This window comes from Marmota flaviventris, chromosome 6, assembly GCF_047511675.1.
Source record: "Marmota flaviventris isolate mMarFla1 chromosome 6, mMarFla1.hap1, whole genome shotgun sequence".
Taxonomy (NCBI): Eukaryota; Metazoa; Chordata; class Mammalia; order Rodentia; family Sciuridae; genus Marmota; species Marmota flaviventris.
The window spans coordinates 25,960,211-25,981,665 of NC_092503.1; the positions used below are offsets into that span (position 1 = coordinate 25,960,211).

Below are 21,455 nucleotides of genomic sequence, written 5' to 3' on the forward strand. Positions count from 1 at the left end.
ATTTTCCATTTACATTATTTACAAAGTTTCTTTCTTGATTTAAAGAATAAGTATTAAGTCCATATCAGTGAAGGCGTTCTATAGGCATGGCAGAATTCATGAAGGTAGGATGCAAGTATCTGAAGTTTGAGAAACACTGGCATAGAAAAGAAAGCCAGGCATTAGAGTCATATAGAGAAAAAACATGTCTTGGTCCTTCTTGTTTCTAATCTGTGACCCTCAGGCAAGAATGCTTTCTTCTTCCATTTTTTGATTTATAAAGTGAAAATTATGATGCCTACTTTTTAAGGGTCGTTTGAAGATTGTCTTAAATAAATTCTAGTAAGCCACTCGATAAATGGGAGCTTTTTAAATCATCATTTTTGTTATTCATATATTATTTCTCAGCTAAAAATCTTTGCTAGAATTTTAAAGTTGCAGTTTAATTCTTGGGTGTTCTTACATTAAGTAAGTACTTAAATGGTATAAACCTTTTTCTCTTGAATATTGGGACTTATCACAGCAACTACCTCATAGGATTATTTAAAGATTAAATGAATTGGTAAAATAACAGGAATAGAGCCTGGTACATGGAATAGTACTACATAACAGTTAACTATTATTATTTTTCCCCTAGAAAGAATAGATTTTTGGAAAGCTTTTTTCCCTTTGTTCTCATCATCCTGAGTTGGAGTTGTTTGTATATGTTCTTTAAACACCTACTAAGTGTGAAATGTTAACATACTGCCACTATAGTAAATAAGCAAGGGCCAATAAGGTCAAAATTTCTTTAAGGTATTATTTGCATGGTTATATTTATTACTATTTTTGTTTTATAATTTTTATCTATTTTATGGGATACACCTAAGTTTAAGGACAAGAAGTGTTGTTTTTTTTTTAATTTTGAAAAGTTTCTAAAATGTCAATTGTAAAACAAATGTGATAAGCCAGACCATTTTCTTCTTTGTTTTTTAGTAATTAAATTGTTGTTGTTCTTCTGTAGGGAGAATAATTGGTCCTAGTACAAAATAAATCACTTACAAAATACAAATGATTGAATTCTGTGCAGATATTTTTTTTTTTCTTTTTTTCTTTTGGTACAAGGACTTGAACCGAGGAATACTTTACCACTGAGCCACATCCCCCATCCTTTTTTTTTTTTTTTTTTTTAATTTTGAGACAGAGTCTCACTAAGTTGCTTATGGTTTTGTTAAGATGCTGAAGATGGCCTTGAACTTGTGATTCTCCTGCCTCAGCCTCCCAAACTGATGGGATCACAGGTGTGAGCTACCATGCCCAGCATGGAACTTGATTTATTGGACAAGGTTTAGCAAATGACTTAATAAATTCTACATAATTTCCAACATTGTTGAATGTAATTCTTTGTTTGTTTGTCATAACTATTCATATTTAAGTATACACCTCTTTTTGTTTTGGGGGTACCTGGGATTGAACTCGGGGGCACTTGAACCACATCCCCGGCCTTATTTTGTATTTTATTTAGAGTTGCTTAGCACCTCGATTTTGCTGAGGCTGGCTTTGAACTCGTGATCCTCTTCTCGGCCTTCTGAGCCCCTGGGATACAGGCATGCACCACTGTTCCTGGCACCTCTGTCATTTTCAGAGGATAGTTTGTGTTGTTATTATATACATCATATGAAATTTGCATTCAGGGAAATAATATTTGCACTACACTAGGTCTTAATGATGGAATCCAACCCTTTGATTTTTTTTTAAGAAAGAAATTTTGAAATTATGACACTATATTAATATAGCAAGCACCTATCAAAATTGAATTCTGTTTCAAGGTCCTGGGTTCAACTCCCAGTACCACAAAACAGCAAAACAAACTTGATTCAAAACCAGGTGTGGCGACACATGCCTATAATCTCAGGTACTCAGGAGGCTAAGGCTGGAGGATCAAAGTTCAAGGCCAGCCTTGGACAATTTACTTAGTAAGACCCTGTCTCAAAAATAAAAAGAAATGGCTAGGATATAGCTCAGAGGAATGATGCATTGGATTAAATCCCCAGTACTACAAAAAAATGTAGTTAGGTAGGGCAGGTTGGATTGTAGCTCAGTGGTAGAGTACCCCCAGATTCAGTCCCTAGTTTTGATTCTGAAACCTGTGCACCAAAAACTTAACTCGTATTTTATGATATAACACAGTAGAACTCTGTTATAATGTAGCTTATAATATGTATGTACCACTGGGAAAATCATATCCTTTATAGATCCCTTTATAACATTTCTTATAAGGTAACACAGTAATGAAGAACATGGGTTTCCATCCAAGTTCTGTTACTTTCTGTTTGTTCTTGAGCAAGTTACCAGAGGGTCAGGTTTTTCTTCTGTAGAACAATAGCTAATCTCATAGCATTATTAAGATGATTGGATTAGCGAATGTGAACGTTTTATTAAGCTTAGAACAGTTCTTGACATGTTATATACATATAGTTAATGGTAACTTTTACCATAATAGGTCTTTTTGGTCCTCATCCTCACGCTATAGCATAGGTTGTTAGTGCATTCTCCTAACACCAGAATAAATGGGTTTCTCTTTATCAAAAGTAAATTCCCAGGCCCATGTTTGCTGCTGCTTGACTTCTGGTAACAAATATATACACCAGAAATTGTATCGGGTGCTTAATTCTATTTGTCCCTAATTCTGCCCTTCTCACTTAACTGCATACACTTCATAGCTCCCCTCTATTCTGTGTATTCATGAAAAATAGTGGGCACTTAGAAGAGTGAAAGTGGCAACAAGTTGCAATATGAACTCCTTCTGAAAGAACATGCTCTGGAGTCAACCTCATCACTGTGACCGTGGATGGGGATGCTTCAGTTTTCTTATCTGAAAATAGGGATAAAAGTCCCTTTCTTTGGGAGTTATAAAGTGCCTGGCCCTCTTACTTAAATATTCTATTATGAACTATTATTATTTTTAAAAAACTTTGATTAACTAGGAGTTGTGGCTCTGAAATAGGTTTCCATGTAAGAAAGCAGGGATTTATCCAGGTATGGTGGCACACACCAGTGATCCCAGAGACTCAGAAGACTGGAGGTTAGAAGGATTGTAAGTTCGAAGCCATCCTTGGTAATTTAACAAGACTCTGTTTCAAAATAACAAGAACTGGGAATGTAGCTCAGTAGTAGAAAACTACTGAGTTCAATCCCCAGTACAGAAAAAAATGGGGAAGGGGTGTTTGAATACTAGTTTGAAATCAGAACTGATTTCTGAAAAATATTACTCATTAATCGGACATTAATATTTTATATGGCATATTATTAGGAAACAGATTATAAGTGTTACCTTATGCACTTTTATTGGGTAAAAGGGATCATATGTCTTCACTGGAATTTTAGAAGTACAGTTATAAGTCTGGTTTATTTAGAATAGTCCCTGCTTGTGCCTCTTGTCCAGGCATAATTATAAGTAGTGTCCCTTTCACTCTTAAAAATGTCCAAGGTTTAGGGTTGGAGTTGTGGCTCAGTGGTAGAGTGCTTTCCTAGCATGTGTGAGGCACTGAGTTTGATCCTCAGCACCACATAAAAATAAAATAAGGGCATTTTGTGTTCACCTACAACTAAAAAATATATTTTTTAAAAAAGTTCCAGTTTAGATGTAAATTTTCTGGCTACCTTAAGTATAGTTTACTTATCAGATTTATTTTACTGGATGGTTCTCATGGCCCAATATTATCTTTAAAAGAAAAATACTAATAATTTATGTTTAAGTTTTAGATGGTATATTATCTTTTTCAAATCCTTTTTTGTGATTTTTTTTCCCCTTAACATTTAGAGTGTAATTGTGTGTATTTTTAAGGTTCCTTTTTGTCGTTGTTAATGTCAGTAATACAAAGAATTATTTTAGTTGGAAATTTGAGACTTGGATTGAACTACCAATAAACTCAAAAAGTTATCATATTGTCATCCTCTCCCTACTACTTGTAACCAGCTTGTTTCATAGTGAGTTATTTTTCCTGTCAGTAATTACCCATATTTTTGTTAAAAAAAAAAAAAAAAGAGTTCTTATTTTTGAAGCTTCCAAAGTGTTTTATTTAAACATCCAGTGACTGTGATACTAATGATAAGCAATTTTATATATATATATATATATATATATATATATATATATATATATATATATATATATTTTTTTTTTTTTTTTAAACTTGTTTGAGATTTTATTAGCAGGACCGTAGCAGCCAGTCGCAGAAGAGAAGGGGTAGAGAGAGAGAAAGGGAAGAAGCAATAAAATATTTATTGGACTATATGTACTATTATCAAGAGTAGACTATCAATGGGATCTTGTATTGCCTGAAGCAAGCATAATTTTTATTTAGAAACAGGGCCTCACTAAGTTCTTGGGGGCCTGGCTAAGCTACTGAAGCTGGCTTTGAACTCACAATCTTGCCTCGGCCTCCCAAGTCACTGGGATTACAGGCATATGCACTGTGCCTGGCAGCAAGCATAATTTATTGCCAAAGAATTAGAAGTCACACCTTGCTAAGGGGAATCTCTGCTATCTCAGTCTAGAAGTGTACAGTCAAGAACTCCACAAACATTAAAAAGCTGTTTTAATCCTCTTTCCTATTGATTATTTGACACAGCACATTCCTTATGGTTCCTGTCCTTAGCATGTAGAATAAAATCTGCCTTCCAGATATTAAGCTTCTTTGTCTTATAGCAGTAGTCTATATTTTGATGGTGAGTTCTTGATAAATAGTAGGGGTAAAAGTAAAATAAAATATTCAAACTTTGTCAGCTAAAAAGTTATAGTAGACATTTGTAATTTTTCTTTCTATTGAGAAATATACCTTTTATATTTCTATTCAGATACTTATATTAAAAAATATAATTATCTTTTGTTGGTGCTTTTTTCTTTGTTCATTTTTATTTTTTATGTCTGCTTTATTTTGAAGTTCACAAATAGAATTTTTATATTGTATAGAGCATGTTGTTTTGAAATATGTATATGTTATAGAATGGCAAAATTATGGTAATATGCATTTCTATTTTTTTGTGTGTGGTCATATTTCTGTATTTCATTGCCTGACATAAAACAAGAAAAGTCTGATGTTGCTAGTTAGCTCTAGTAATTCTACTAGGACGGATTTTATACATTTCTTTTTTTTTTAGGTGGTCTTTAAAATAATGTACCTCCTTTTTGAACATCACAACATATAAGCAGTTTATTATATCCAAGGACATACTGTTGGGGAAAGACTTACCCACACTGAAATAGAAGAGTGGTTGAAATGTAAAATGGAAGTTACCAATAATGGTTTGGGTGACAGAAAGAATGTTTTTATAAATATTAAGATAAAATTGAAGCAGGAGACAGAAAAGAATACAGTCTCAATCTACAGATTTGAAAGCAAAGATCACTTGAGTTATGTAAGCAAAGGAATCAGCAATTAAAGATTTTGGATAAGAAAAAAAGTGGAAATGAGGTGAGATATTTGCTCTGCTACAATTGATTAAGTATCTCGGAAGGGTTGGGCCAATCGCATTTCATGTTAGAACTAAGTTTATTTTTACTTATTTACTTGTTACGGAGATTTAACCCAGGGCACTTTACCACTGAGCTACATTCCCAGCCCTTTTTGTTTTTTATTTTGAGACAGGGTTTCACTAAGTTGCTGAGGATGGCCTTGAATTTGTGATCCTCCTGTAGCAGCCTCCCACACAACTGCAATTATAGGCATGGGCCACTGCACCTGGTTTAGACCTAAGTTTAAAAGGGTTTGGCAGTGGAGTTGGTCACCAAGGGATAGCAAAACATCATTTAGGAATGCAAACATGATTGTGAATGCAGTAATGGATATGAGTTATCTGTTTAATTTGGTGGATTGTGCTTAGTATTTAAATTAAAAATATTCGAATTTGGTGTGTCCACAAAGCTAAATACTTCTGTTTTGACAGCAGAAAGAAATTAAGCCGTTTTGGAATAACCTGAGTTTGATGTTATTTCTTTTTTTTTTTTTCCTTGACCCATTCCCTTTGCAACAGTGTATTATAGTGCTGTCCATTCCAACCTCTGGAAGCATTTCCCCTCTTTTCTAGTAGTTTCATAGTTTCACATGTGGAATTTCACAAAGTTGTGTAGAAGTTGAGTAGATGGTGGTTCTCAGAGGCTGGGAGAGAAGGAGAGGGGGAGATGAGGAAAGATTTATCACCAAGTTTTAAGCTACAGTTAGGAGCAAGAAATTCTGGTATCCACAATAGGGTCACACATGATAGTAATGTGCCGCATTTCAAAAAACATGAAAAAGGCTTATGAAAGTTTTCATCATAAAGAAATGATAAATATTTGAGAAGATATATATGTTTAGCTGAATTTAAACCTCATGCTATATATATGTATTAAAGCATCACATGTTATCCCATTAATATGTACAATTATTATGTTTTATGCACCAGGTAAAATAAATTTTATTTTTAAATATGAAAATGTTACAGAAAGTAGAGGGTCATAAAATGGGTTATGATGGAAGGGTGTTCTTTAAAAGGAAAATGTGGGTATAATATTGTGAGAGGGAAAAGGAAAACTACAGAGTCTGTGGAAGAGCCTAACCTAGATTGATTTAAGAAAGATTAGGAAGGAAGTTTGGTGTTATAATATGACTACTAGACTTAGAATTTTGTTCTTTAAAATTTAATAAAATTATTTGTAGCGATACTTGAGGACTATTGATTTGGTAGGCTATGTGTAGGAGTGAAGAGATTACAACAGAATCAATCCATAAATAACATTGATTCATTCTTTTTTCTAGCCACAAATATAAATTGACCCTGTCAGGAGTTGTTCTGGGTGCTAGGGATGTAAGTGGCCTTCCCTATTCTCTAGAGTCTTATTCTTTCAGGAGATACAATAAATAAGTTAACAGTACAGTGTTCAGGGAATCATCTGAGATCATTGATATTTGAGCTGAGACTTGCATGACAAAGCAGCCAGAGAAGCAAAGGTCTGAGGGAAAACATACTAAGGATGTAGCAAGTGGAAAGGCCAAGAAGCAGGAGCAGTCTTATACTAGAGGAAAGAGGGTTTGTTTGTTTGTTTGTTTTTTAGTTGTAGATGGACACAATGTTCTTTGTTTTATTTATTTTATGTGGTGCTGCTGATCGAACCCAGTGCCTCATGCATGCGAGGCAAGTGCTCGACCACTGAACTACAACCCCAGCCCCAAAAGAGGTATTTTAAAATGTACACTGTTGGAATATGTCATTAAGTACATATTCCAATGAGGGATATTTTAGAAATTACTGTTCCTTGGTTTTTGTTCAGTTGTCTCAGTTCCTTGAGTTCACTATGCCAGATAAGATCTTACATAATGCTAATATATAGTAATTCATTGGTGGTGCCAGATAACAAGAGCTTACATAAAGCTAATAATATATAATAATTCACTGATGATTTAAGAACAGTTTTTTTCTTGGGCATCCAGAATCTGCCATTATATAAGCAGGACAGTTTAATATAAAATATGCATACATACACATATAGGAATGATTACCTTTCATGAAACTTGGTCTCACTTTCTTTTCCCAGTCTACCTTTACCTACTCACTAGAGGAGAAGGCCCAGTATGGGAATTTCACCATTTATTTTATTGCTTTTTTTTTTTTTTTTCCAGTATTGTAAAAGACCCTGTGGGATAAAAAGTGTGGACCTGTGGTCTAAGTGTTTTGTTTGGTCTGCATATTTTTTTGAGTCCACATTAGCATTTGAAAAATGGGAACAGAATAGTCTAGATATCTAGCTTTTAAAAAATCTGAAGATGGCATCGCGGGGAAAATGGTTTTGTATGGAGGCGTCTCTCTTTATACTTGCACTTAATTCACTGCTTTCCTCACCTGCCAGTTTCATTAATTTATATTACTTGCTTGCATCCATAGACATTGTGTTTTGGGAGGCTATTCTAGATCAAAGTTCTTCCAAACACTTACTATACTCCTTTTCTCTCTCTCTCTCTCTCTCTCTCTCTCTCTCTCTCTCTCTCTCTTTGTAAAAGAAGAGGGTATGGTCTATAATAGCATTTTTCAAAGTGTGGTCTGAAAGTCCCTGTTCTGTGAAATCAAAACAATTTTTATAAAAATAATAAGACATTACTTGGGCATCCAGAATCTTTTTATTGTTTTGACTCTTGGATTGACGATGTCAAAGTAATGGTAGATAAAACTGCTAATTCAGTCAGGTGTGGTGGTACACACCTGTAATCTCAGCTACTGAGGCAGGGGGATCACAATTCAAGGGTGGCCTCAGTTTATTAAGACCATGTCTCAAAAAATAAAAAGGACTTGGGGGGCGGGTAGCCTAGTAGTAGTGTGTCCTTGTGCTCAATCCCCACTTGCACAATCAGTTAATATCAGAAAACACTGCTGGTTCTTTAAGCATAGAACAAGGCAGTAACTCCATACTGTACCTGTATAGGATCTTGGGCTGCTATGTAGTAAAAAAGCCAGTTTCACTTAATTATATCCTTTATATAGCAGTGAAAATTACCAATTTTATTAAATCTTGACTCTTAAGCATACATATTTTTAATATTTTATATGATTAAAAAGGGTATATGTGCATAAAGTATTTCTCTCCCATACTGAAGTATGATGATTGTCTTAAGGAAAAATACTTTTTGAGTTAAATTAACCATTGAGCTAAACAAACCTTTTAATTTTTGTTCAGGGAGCATCAATTTTCTTGAAAGAATAGCTGAATTGGATTTAGGGTATATATTTTCTTGAAAACGAAGGAAGTATGCTTGTTACTTCAGGGAAAAGAGCTGATGCTGTTTATTGTTAATGATAAAATGCAAGCTTTTTGTGAAAATTAGAATTTCAGAAAATCTTTTATCCATCACATGTGTTTGACTGCGTCTCAGTGCTTAATGATTTAATTTTCTGATGAAATCAGTGATATTAACAAATATGATTTGCAAAAATATTTTTTAAGTGAAATGTGTCACATTTGGGAAGTCTTCATAATTCATTAGACCAGTAATTTACAAATGGTCAGTGTAAATGCAATGTACCAAGACACACATGAATTTTATCATCAGTGTATGCAAAATGTTTATTGATGTGGCTTTGGACTTTACATTGAAGCTAATGTGTAGGCAAGTACCACTTGTTGAGTTTTGATGTACTCTTTTTTGTTGTTGTTTTGATGTACTCTTAATGAGTAATATCAGAATTATCTGAAAAGGCTACTTAAATACTTCTTTTACTAATGTGTATCTGTGGGAAATTAATTTCCTTTTATACTTTAAACAAAGCAAATAAAAAGGGCTGTGGAGGTAGCCCAGTGGTAATGCAATTCTGGGCCCAATCCCCAGTTCATATTAGAGTAAACTGAATTCAGAAAAGAGATATGAGAATATTCCAAACCAGGCATTGAGAAAATGTACACATAGGTGAAATAAGGCATTCTTCTAGCCTAGGTTTTGTTTTTTATAGTTTTATTTTTAAAGTTTTGGGATGCAGTTATTTTCCTATGTGATAGGACTATTCTTGTTTTTAAAATGGATTCATAGATATACTTTTGAAATTCACTGATTTAAATTATGATATGTCAGTAACTAAAGCTCACAAAAGACATTTAGGAGGGAGTCTTAGTAATTTAAAGGATGCTGAGACCCAAAGGATTTAGAATTGCTGTTAGAGTCTACAATATTCATTCCCAAAGGGTTAAGCAGAGGGTCTAATATATGGATCACTGGTTCTGAAGCCTTTTCATAGGCCTTAAACTGAAAATGGATTTATTTCTAGGCAAGGATTTTTTTAGTGCCTTGTATGGAGTAAAAATGCATTCTGAAATCTTCAAAGGAGCTGTAATTTACATCAACTTACTCAGCAATAGAGCTTTCAACTTGACTGATGTTCTTTGGAATAAATTTTGGAACTACTGCTCTATAAAGATACCACTGTAAGAGTTCTGACTAAGTATCTCCTGGAGGCAGCTGAGACAGAGAAGCTTTCAACCTCAAACTATACTGACTCCACACCTTATTAGCCTCAGTTTTCTTTCCTATGAAATGGATTAAGGCAGCCAACATTAGAGAATTGTTAAATAGAATAACAGGTAAACGCCCTTCCTAAATAGTGAGTGCTCATTTTTAATTATTCCCTACTTTTTAAGTAGATACAAATCTCCATTACAAATATTCCCCATGTCACTAAAGCTAGTGAGTCACAGAGAATTGTAGGAACCAGCCTAACAAGTTGGTAGAACAGGAAAAGTTACAGTGTCTGGCTAGTCCAAATTGTCCAGGCTTTTAAGCCATCAGAAAACTGCATATCCACTGTCCCTGTCCCACTTAACCTGAAGAATTTTTTGTAAGAATGAAAGCAGAAGTGTTATCTCATTCTTAATCTGATAATAATTGGAAAGGGAGGATCTTATTTTCTATTATACTTTATTCATTTTGGAGGTTGTTTTTTTTTTTTTTTTTTTTTGGTGGGGGAGCAACTAGAGATTGAACCCAAGGGCACTTAACCACTGACTGAGCCACATCCTCAGCCTGTTTGTTTGTTTTTGAGATGGTCTTGCTAAGTTGCTGAGGCTGGCTTTGAACTTGTGATCCTCCTGCCTCAGCCTCCTAAGCCACTGGGATGACAGGAATGTGCAGCCACGCCCACAGAGTTTCATTTTGGAGAGCGATTGATAGCTTACTGGAATGATTCTGTCATAGTATTATGTACAGTTTCAGAGTATTCCTCATTCCATTTTTTGAGTTCTTATTTTTCGTGATTCAGCTCATGGATTCAAAGTCATGCAGATTATTGTGTCTACTTCACTTCATCTTTTCTCATCTTAATTAAATAATTTCCATTGGGGGAGGGAGAAAGGAAGGAAGGGAAGTATTGAGAACTGAAATGGAGCAAACTATGTTATATGAATTTATGAATGTCAAAGTGAACCCCACTATTATGTATAAGTATAATATACTAAGAAAAACATTTTTTTAAAAAAGAAATAACTTCCATATACCTTTATTGTTAACATTCCCTGCACTCTGACATTCTGAGCATAGCAATAGAGCATATCTACTCTTTGATTGTTAGTGTAGAAGAACAGAAGCATGTTGTGGTAGAACAACTATATATATATATATATGCCCTTTGTTAGGCACTTTGGCCTTAGGCAAATTACTTTGTCAGTTTGATTCTCTCTTTTCTGTAAAATGTCAGTACCAATTCCATTCTGTTATTTTTAGGGATTAAATGGGAACACATTGAGTATTTTATTTAGCTCAATGCCTATCATTTGTATGTGCTCAACATATATGTTAGTTGCCTCTACCCCATATTTATATATCAAGATATTTTTTAAAAAAACATTCATGTATTTTACTCCTTGGAAAGTTCCTTTGGTCATTATTCAAGAACTATTTATTCTTGTTTTATACAGTTTAAAAAACTTGTTTGTGTGTATATATATATATATATATATATATATATATATATATATATATATATATTTATTTATTTATTTATTTATTTTTAAACTTGTAGTTGGACACAATACATTTATTTATTTATTTATTTATTTATTTATCTTCATGTGGTGCTGAGGATCAAATCCAGTGCTTCACACGTGATATGCAAGCGCTCTACCACTGAGCTACAACCGTAGCTCACTTTTTTGTATTTCTAACACATAGCATACAAGGCAGAGGGCAACAACTAGAGACTACTGATAGAGCAAAAAATTATAGCTTGGCAAACGGAAAAAGTCACACATTATAACAAAGATAATAAACTTTGTTTATAGTATTATTCCATTATATGAAAAAAAAATTTGATTTTTCTAAAAGACCCTGAATATACAATCGAAATACAGTGTAGTATGCCAATATGTGTTCCTTAAACCAGAAGTTTAGAATACTTGTGAAGGCCTTAGAGCATCTTATATTTTAGAAGGCTTCCCATCAAAAATTATAATAAAATTCAACTGGAAATGTAGCTCAGTGTTAGAGTGTGCTTAACATGCACAAGGCCTTCAGTCCAATCCCTAGTATGCCAGTACACAAAATTATAGTAAAGTTCATGTGCTTAAAGGCTCTCAGGAAAATATGGTTTTCAAGAATGACTTAGTATTTAGAGTTCCTAACTATATGAAGTCTATTGTGGTTAGTGTAGTAAATGAAGAGTAATAGTGGTGATATTTGTGGACTGCTTTATTGAATATAGTTTCCTCACATCCTGACAGTAACCAAAGAGATCATATACTCTTTTTTTTTTTTCATTTTATATTTGAAGAAATCAAGGCACAGTAAAGTTACATAATTTAAAGTGTAGTCTCTCTTTTACCTAGTAGTTAGTGGCTTTTGGTGAACATTATTGGACAGAACATTCAGAAAATAAGTCAATACTAACTTACATAGGGGATAATTCTTCTTTGTGAAGCCAGTAAAGCTAATGAAAAACATCTCTGATCATGCAGGTAGGATTCTGTGCTGGTCAGTTAAGTGTTATAGACAAAGTTTTTAGTGCCTGGCTGTGTTATATTTTAAAGCATATTCTGTGTCTAGAATTTTGTCCTGCAGTTAGTTGTACAAGTAGACAGAGGTATGTACACAATAATGTTTTTATTATTTGTAGTACAAAACTGACAAAACTCTAAATGTTCCTTGTGGGGGATTAGTGACAGATACATCTATGTGATGAAATGCTATATAAGAAAGTGAGAGACCTATATATGCTGATATTTGTTGACCATTCGTATTACATGTGTGCTTGTGTGTTTATATACATGTAGAAAAACATAGGAAAGGAATTATTAATTCTGATGGACTTGTAAGAACTTTAAACTTCATATCCTTAAGTACTGTTTTATTTATTTTACTATGATTTTGTAGATTTTATAGTGTCAGGAAAATAAAGCTTGGTGGTTTTCAGTAGCTATCAGTAATATACCAACAGCCACTAGCTAGCTCTGGATTTTCTAGGTGAGTTAGAAATCTTAATATAACAGAATCTATAGTCAACAGAATCTATATCCTAATAAGTACTTCAAGTATTCTTCATGTTCAAGGTATTTAACTTTGCTAGACAGTGAATATGCACATATATATGCATAATTAAGAGGAAATTACCATTGAGAGGAAATTAAAAGAGTAAGACTTTGAAAGATGCTCAATTAATATATTTCGTAATTTTAGAGATGATAAATGATTCTCTAAGAAATTATCAAATATTTTAGAAATAAAAAACCTAGCTAATTTCAAATAACATGAAAGAAATGGAGATACCTATCAGCCTAGCCTGTAATCGTAGGTGAATTCTTTCAGCTTTTCATGGAACACATAATTTCTGATTTATTTAAAATATTTCTGAGCAGAGAGAAAAGAGGTAAAGCTTGCTAGTTAGGTTCACGAAGCCATCATAATTCCAATTAAAAACCTAACAGATTGATTTGTTCTAACAAAAGTTTAATTGTGGACTGGGGATATAACTCAGTGGTAGAGCACTTGTCTAGGATGCTTTAAGCCCTGGGTTGGGTCCCTGTTACTGCCCAAGAGAGTTTAAAGATTATGGTTAAAATGTTACAAATGTTATTTTTAAAATGTCATACACCATGATTAAATGGAATTCCTTCTAGGAACCAAAGGGTAGCTCCACATTAAGAAATCTATTAATATACTTATTGATAGACTAAAGAGAAAAATCTTGGTCTTTTAATTTTCTACCCAAATGCAAATGGTAACATCTATATTTGGTTTTTGAAAATATGAACCAAAACCAAACTCTTAGGAGAAGAATGGAACTGAGTAACATAACAGATGTTAAGAGTGTTATACGGTATTATGCTTAATAACAAAACACTAGAGCTAATCTTAAGTTTAATTTCAGAATAAGACTATAGAGTGCCATCCCAAGTAAAATCTCAATTTATTCTAACAAATGATTCTGAAGATTACTTGGAAGAGTATATGACAATATTTTATATGCTTTATTTTACAAACAAAATTATCTTAAGATGTGTAATGATCCCCTCCGAGGCATTAGGTGGGCAGAAAAGAGTAGTGCTAAAGATAGTAATCACAATAAAAATGCCTGCATGGTGGATAACCCTGTGTGGCCTTCCTTTGTTAACTCTGCCTTGTTTTCCTCATAGTTCCTTTAATGGTTAACCTGACTCTTAGAATTTCTTTTGCCTTTTTCAGTTTCCTCAGAAGTGCATGCCCCTTAGTGGCAGAACTAGGAATTTTTTCTAGAGCAGGTCAGTCAACAGATATAACTTTTCTTTTTTTTTTTTTTTTTTAAAGACCCTGAATATATAACAGTGATAACATTGAGAGGTATTTTTCTGAAATTCTTTATATACTTCAGACTTAATACTACAACATCTCAAGTGTACTTTAACTTCATTTGAATTCGAGAAAAAGAAAATCAGTGAAATATACCAATAATTTGTTTTCTTGGAAAAATGTGACAAGGATACTTAGTTCTTATTTTAAGATTAATTTATAATATCTGTCTAGCAAAAATTATACCTTTTAAAGTTATTATTTAATCTCATAATCTGAAATCCTCTTTTTGGGATATTTTCTTGTAGTAGCCAGTTAAAGAGGTACTTGTTAAGAATAACTAGAATGATCAGTGTAGGTCCTTGAAAGCTTTTATGCTTAAAAAAGGGAAAGGGAAAAAAACTTTGTGTTTCAATCAAAGTAGTATAATTATATTAAACAAAGGAAAAAGACCCTGCTATTTTTTTATTTGTCCTATTTTAGATATACATGACATTAGAATGTATTTTGGCATGTTATACAAACATGGAGTATAACTTATTCTAATTAGGATCCCATTCTTCTTGTTGTACATAATGTAGTGTTACACTGTATATTTATATATGAACATAGGAAAGTTATGTCCAATTCATTCTACTGTCTTTCCTATTCCCATCTTCCCTCCCTTCCCTTCATTCCCCTTTGTCTAATCCACTGAACTTCTATTCTCCCCTTCCCCTTCATTGTGTGTTAATATCCACATATCAGAGAGAACATTGGGCCTTTGTCTTTTGGGGGGATGCATGATAGTTTCCAGTTCTACCCATTTACTGTCAGATGCCAAAATTTCATTCTTATTTATGGCTGAGTAATATTCCATTATGTATGTATATGTACCACATTTTCTTTATTCATTCATCTGTTGAAGGGTACCTAGCTTGGTTCCGTAGCTTAGCTGTTGTTAATTGAGCTGCTGTAAACATCCATGTGGCTGCGTTACTGTAGTATGCTGATATTAAGCCCCTTGGGTATAGTGCGAAGAGTGGTATTACTGAGTCAAATGGTGGTTCCATTCCAAGTTTTCTGAAGAATCTCCATATTGCTTTGCAGAGCGGTTGCACCAATTTGCAGTGCCAACAGCAGTGTATGCGTGTACCTTTCCTCCATCCTTGCCAACATTTATTGTTTCTTGTATTCTTGATAATTGCCATTCTGAGTTGAATGAGATAGAGTCTCAGTGTGGTTTTAATTTGCATTTCTCTAATTGCTAGAGATGTTGAATATTTTTTTCAATATTTGTTGACCATTCATATTTCTTCTTCTGTGACTGCCTGTTCAGTAAAGCCCTGCTATTAATCTTGCGTAACAAAATAGCTGATAGAATTTTGATAATTTCCAAATTTGTTTTTCTGTGGTTATAATTGTGTACCTTGATTTTTTTCCTCCATTTAATATATCTTAGCATTCTGCCATGTTATTTTATCATTTTATAACCTTATTTTAAATGGCTGTGTAATAAGCTACTGGTTGCATGGTACTGTTATATGTACAGTGCTTATGATGAAGAGTATGGATGATATATTTCTAAAAAAATAATGTGAATCTTAAGGAAAAATCATTACTCTAATAAAATGAAATTGTTCACTACATGGATTTTGATAAATAGGAAAATGATAACTTTCTTATACAACCAGTTCTTTTTTGTTTTCAAACATATGAACCTGAAACTTGAAAAAATTGGTTACCATATATTAGAAAAGTATTTTTGGAGAAGTTACAAACAAGTAGGATAGCTGCTTATTTTTGAATGGAGAATTTTTGCCATAAATCTTAATGTTAACATTCTGTTCTTTTATAGATTATGGAACTATGTGGTGCAACGAGACTTGGTTATTTTGGACGAAGTCAGTTCTACATTGCTTTGAAACTTGTAGCTGTGGCCCAGTCTGGTTTCCCGTTAAGAGTAGAAAGTATAAATACGGGTAAATATGCAACACACTAGTAATTGAAATGAAAATAATCCTCCTACTTTCAAATGAAATCAAAAGGACCTTTGAATCTTTCTGATATTTTAATAACATCTGTGACCTTTAAAATATCACAACTTTATTCTCACTACCTTGCATTTCTCACTTGAAAATGTTAGAAATATATGTCTAATATCTGTTAGGGCATAGAGTATGTACATCATATACATTTGATGATAACATTCAGATGGTAATTTTTTCAGAGTTAATCCACTAAAAATTGCTTAGAAAGAATTTGGATAATTCTATAAAGGTAAATGATAATTGTAGTGACCATCTTCTCATATTAACTTCCTTATTGTCTTCTTTTCGAATATAATAACCTTATACTTGCCCTTTTGTTGTTGTTGTTTGTTTGAGAAGGCTACAGAAGCTCCATTGAATTAAGAAGTGTCAGTTAATCAAAATTTTTTTGATTAATAGAGATAATATTGAAATAATTGGAAACTGAAACCCGGTTACAGACATCTTAGCTACCAGTAATTCATTTTCAATTATTTGGAGGGTCGTTGATGTGGAAAAAGATAGAAATTCTATAAAAGTAGTTGCTTGTATGTAGAGGGTTCTATAGTTTTCTTAGAGAAAAGGGGAAAGGGAAAATTTGAAGTTTTCTTTAATGTCAGAATTTTTATACTTTTAAATGTTAGCTTAGTTGATTGGTAGGTCAGAGGTTTTCATTGTGGACCTCTGATTTGCTACGTCTTATTCTTCTAGTGTTGAGAATTTGCATTCTTTTCAAGTGATTTTGAAATCTCACATACGTACTAAATAAAGTTAGTTATTTCCCTCCTTCAAGTGATGGTTCTAAAAAGAAATCAAAAGGGAGTTGTTGATGTAGCTCAGTGGTATGGAGTACTTGCCTAGCATGCATGTGCACAGGCCTTGGGTTCAATCCCTAGCAGAAAGAAAGAGACAGACAAACAAAGGTAATCACATAGTAGAGGCAATGTACTTTGTTCCAAAAATGATTCTGCAGCTGTATTATTCTACCCAAAAAGTATGAGTTATGGTTGACCTGCAAAGAAGTTCTGTTTTTCATCTCCTCTGCTTAAGATTGATATCTTGATACCAAATAGGATACCTGATGTGGGAGAGTCATAAACCAGACTAAAGGGGATATATAGAATTCCATCTATCATGTCCTTGGTAGATAAGCAAGATATTTTCAGGAATTTCTATTATAAAAATGTCTAAATTAAATTAAGCTAGTCTCAAACTTAGTGACATATCTTGTGCTTTACTTAGAGCTCTAAAATCTTACTTTAGAGACACAGTATGAGTAGAAGCATCCTAGGCTTTTAGTCTAACTGACTTGGGTTCAGATTCTGTTACTTGCTACCAGTGTGGCCTTGGCAATCTCAGCCTCAGTTTCCTAATCTGTAAATAAGAGTGATGTTCATTGGGTTGAGATGAATATAAAGTGACAAGTAAAGGACCAGACATACAGTGGACATTTAATAAAGCTGTTGTTGTCATCCCTTAGAAGGACAGTTTGACTTCTTTCTAAGCAGGAGTCTCCCTAAACAATCTAAGCCATTTTATGCCTGTTGTTTGTCTGTCAGTTTTTGCAAAAAATGTCATATCTAATTTCACTTTTTAATAAACGTGCCCTTTTAAATTTTAAAGTAATGTAGGTGGAACATCCCTAATGTAAACTCCAAAACCCAAAGCTTTGTGGGCATTGACATGATACCCAAAAAGTTTTGGATTTTGAGCATTTCAGATTTTGAATTTTTTAAATAGGTATGTTTATCTTGTAAATTCTATTCAGATATTCCAAAATCTGAAAAACTCTGAAATCTGAAGCATTTCTGGTCTGAAGTATTTTGAGTAAGGAATACTGAGCCTGTAATTATTTTTGTTGTTAACAGTAAAGGACCTTCCTCTGCCAAGATTTGTTGCTTCAAAGAATGAACAAGAATCTCGCCATGCAACCTCATATTCTTCAGATTCTGAAAATCAGGGGTCTTATTCTGGTGTGATTCCTCCTCCACCTGGCAGAGGGCAAGTAAAAAAGGGATCTGTAAGCCACGATATGGTTCAGCCTCGTGCGTCTGCAGATCAACAGGTAATCACATTCATGTAAACGTTATTAGTTGAAGTCCTGTATAGGTGTTTATACTAAAACATTTATTAGCACCTGAATAGTTAAAATGTCACCTTAGATTTAGTTTTAAAATAATTATATTCTTCCTAGGAACCTGCATCCCCAGTAGTTTCACCACAGCAGTCCCCGCCGACTTCTCCACATACATGGAGGAAGCACAACCGTCATTCCAGTGGGGGGAATAATGAGAGGCCTCTTGCAGGACCTGGGCCATTTTGGTCTCCTTTTGGTGAAGCACAATCAGGTATTTGAGATATTCCATAAGAATTATTTAGAATTTTCAATTTGACATTCCTTTAAGAATTGCTACCAAGACAATTGTAAGGTTGATTTAAATATAAGCAAAAGCTAGTAACGAAAATTTGTAAGTAGATACATTGCTTTGAAAAGTTGTGATTACATTTACTTAATATAGATATGATACTAGAAAAAGATATGGATAACATTCTCTGAAGGTAAAGTGAGTAATCATTTCCCAGAAAATTGGGTATATTAAGTTTTATTATTGACAAAGAAAGCAGAAAATTACTAAAAAGAGTTAAATGAGATAATTTTTAATTGAACAGAAAAGATTCCTTAGGAAATTGTATCATTTCTTTGAAGTTGGAATTTAACAGAAAACTTTTTTTTATTAGTGCATATTAATGATACAGAATAGTGGGTTTCAATGGAAAGAAAACTTTAAAAATGTAAGTGGTAGTTTGTTACAATCTTAGCTTAAAAACCTGTTTTGTTTTGTTTTTCCCTTCAAATATGATTCACCGTGTTCACCAATTTTCCTCCTAGGTTCTTCTGCTGGTGATGCAGTGTGGTCTGGGCATTCTCCACCTCCACCTCAAGAAAACTGGGTCAGTTTTGCAGATACTCCACCAACCAGTACTCTTTTAACCATGCATCCTGCTTCTGTCCAGGTGTGACATTTTATTGGTATTGCATTTTTATTTGCTTCATTCAGAGTATTGCTGCAGTCATTATTTTTATATTTTGCTGTTGCAGATTTTATAAATGTAAGTTGACTCTTATTTAAAAAAAAAAAATCCAGAACTTCTCTGTGTTATTTTTTAAGCCTGTTATCACTGGAATGTTTCACTAAAGGTTCTGGCTGATTTATTTGTTTCTAATTTCCCGGTGAAGCTTGGAAAGGTTTCTGCATCTGTAAATATATTTGCTTGGCTTCCTTAGCACATTTTTCATAACTTTCTGTTGCTTACATAATTGCTATCATTCTACACATTTATATAATCATTGTACAACAACATATCCAATAACCTGGCTCTAACTAATGTGTGATTTGCTGATGACTTCTTACATTTTAAATATCCACAAAAAAGTAAGTTTTACTATCAAGGATGAGTAACCTAGCAATCTTGGTCCATATAATCATATAGATAGATACTGTACTGAGGAAAAAATGTTTCATTGCAGGACCAGACAACAGTACGAACTGTAGCCTCAGCTACAACTGCCAATGAAATTCGTAGGCAATCCAGTAGTTATGATGATCCCTGGAAAATAACAGATGAACAAAGACAGTATTATGTAAATCAGTTTAAAACCATTCAGCCTGATCTAAACGGATTTATTCCAGGTGAGTTGTTGAAAACAGAAGTTCTCCTAGATGGGACAGGACAATCTCAATTTTATAATCTGAAAGACATTGTTTTATTGGTCCTAGATTTTAATTATAAAAGATCATTAATTCTCAGATTATTTATCTAAAAAGTTTATAATCACTGAGGACCAAAAATATGACATATTCACAATAATAGTTACCTTTTTCCCAATGAGAAAAAGTCTAAAATTCTTACCTCATATTCTGTTTTTAGATCTATACATTCAGAATAACATTAACACTGTTTTAATATTTCAGGATCTGCAGCTAAAGAGTTTTTTACCAAATCAAAACTTCCTATTCTTGAACTTTCTCATATTTGGTAAGTGTGGTATATCATTAGTTGGGTGACATGGGTTGTTTCAAAGGAGTTTCCAGCAGGTAGATTTCAGAACCTTAAAACTATGAGACTAATCCATTCAAAAATGTTCTCAGAGAATTTAGTATGGCCTTACAATAGCCAGTTTCTCTCTCACTTTCTAGGAAAGAAATAAGTGATAGTGGACATCCTTTCATAGTAGAATTAGGTGATATGGAAATTTTTTGTATATTGTAAAATTCAAACAATATTAGCTCTTCTTGTTGCTAGCATAATGAATGCATAGAATAAAAACTAGTATAATGGTTGTTACTTATCTCTTTTAGTTTTGGTTTTTATCAAGTTTAATAAGGTCTAATGAGAGCAAACACATTCAGGGTTGTATGGCTGTAGACAACTAAGTTCTATAGCAGGCCATAAGTTGAAAAGCAATGCTTAGCTCCTATGTTAAACATAGACTAAAAGTCTCTAGATAGCTGCCACATAGTTGGAATTGGCCATTGGAACACAAAATACAATTTCAAATTATGTTTTGAAACTAATGATCAGATAAACTTTATTTCTACTTGCTATCAGTATATTTCTCTGTTTTCTAAATTATTTTGTAATAGATTTTTAGTAGCATGTAGAGTACTATAATAGGAGGTAGGAAGATTATGCTTAAAACTGAGATAACCAAGAACTAGCATGCCCTTTATAGATAAAGGCAATAAATACAAAAGTGGTGACCTTACATCTAAGAAGTGGTAGGGGACAGCAGCGTGGGAGGCCGTATTTTTGTACTGAGTGTTGTAGTTCTATTCAGTGCTTTAAAGTGCATACATGTTGAACTTTGATAACAATAAAAACAAAATTTTAAAGAATGTCCATGGCTTTATATACAGCTTACTTTAAACTTTATTACTTAAATACATGGGCTAAATTAAATTAGGTCATTTTTTGGTGGCCTTAATTATTGGCACTATTTTTCAGCATTTTATTATGAGAATTTCAAGCATGTAGGAAAGTTGAAAAATTATAGGTACCCAGATTCCCACCACCTACATTCTGCGATTAACATTTTAATTATATTTGCTTTATTACACATCTTTATTACACATCTATGGGATTTTTAAACCTCATGACTTTGTACTTTTTGGAGGAAAGAACGTCTCTTTCCTATTTTTTGAGGAAAAAA

General features: G+C 33.2%; 1 protein-coding gene across 10 annotated transcripts in view; it reads left to right on the top strand.

The window, feature by feature from the left end:
* The window catches only part of Reps1 (RALBP1 associated Eps domain containing 1), a 76,209-nt gene that overhangs the window by 18,279 nt on the left and 36,475 nt on the right, over positions 1-21,455 (top strand). For 6 of the 10 annotated variants that reach the window (XM_027938455.3, XM_027938456.2, XM_027938457.2 and 3 more), the window contains exons 2-7: positions 16,072-16,195; positions 18,112-18,308; positions 18,438-18,591; positions 19,134-19,258; positions 19,773-19,935; positions 20,218-20,281. In XM_027938455.3, the coding sequence (XP_027794256.1) occupies positions 16,072-16,195; positions 18,112-18,308; positions 18,438-18,591; positions 19,134-19,258; positions 19,773-19,935; positions 20,218-20,281 (827 nt within the window). The remainder of the gene's footprint in view (positions 1-16,071; positions 16,196-18,111; positions 18,309-18,437; positions 18,592-19,133; positions 19,259-19,772; positions 19,936-20,217; positions 20,282-21,455) is intronic. The other 4 variants (XM_027938458.2, XM_071612988.1, XM_071612989.1 and 1 more) reach the window with 1 other exon arrangement.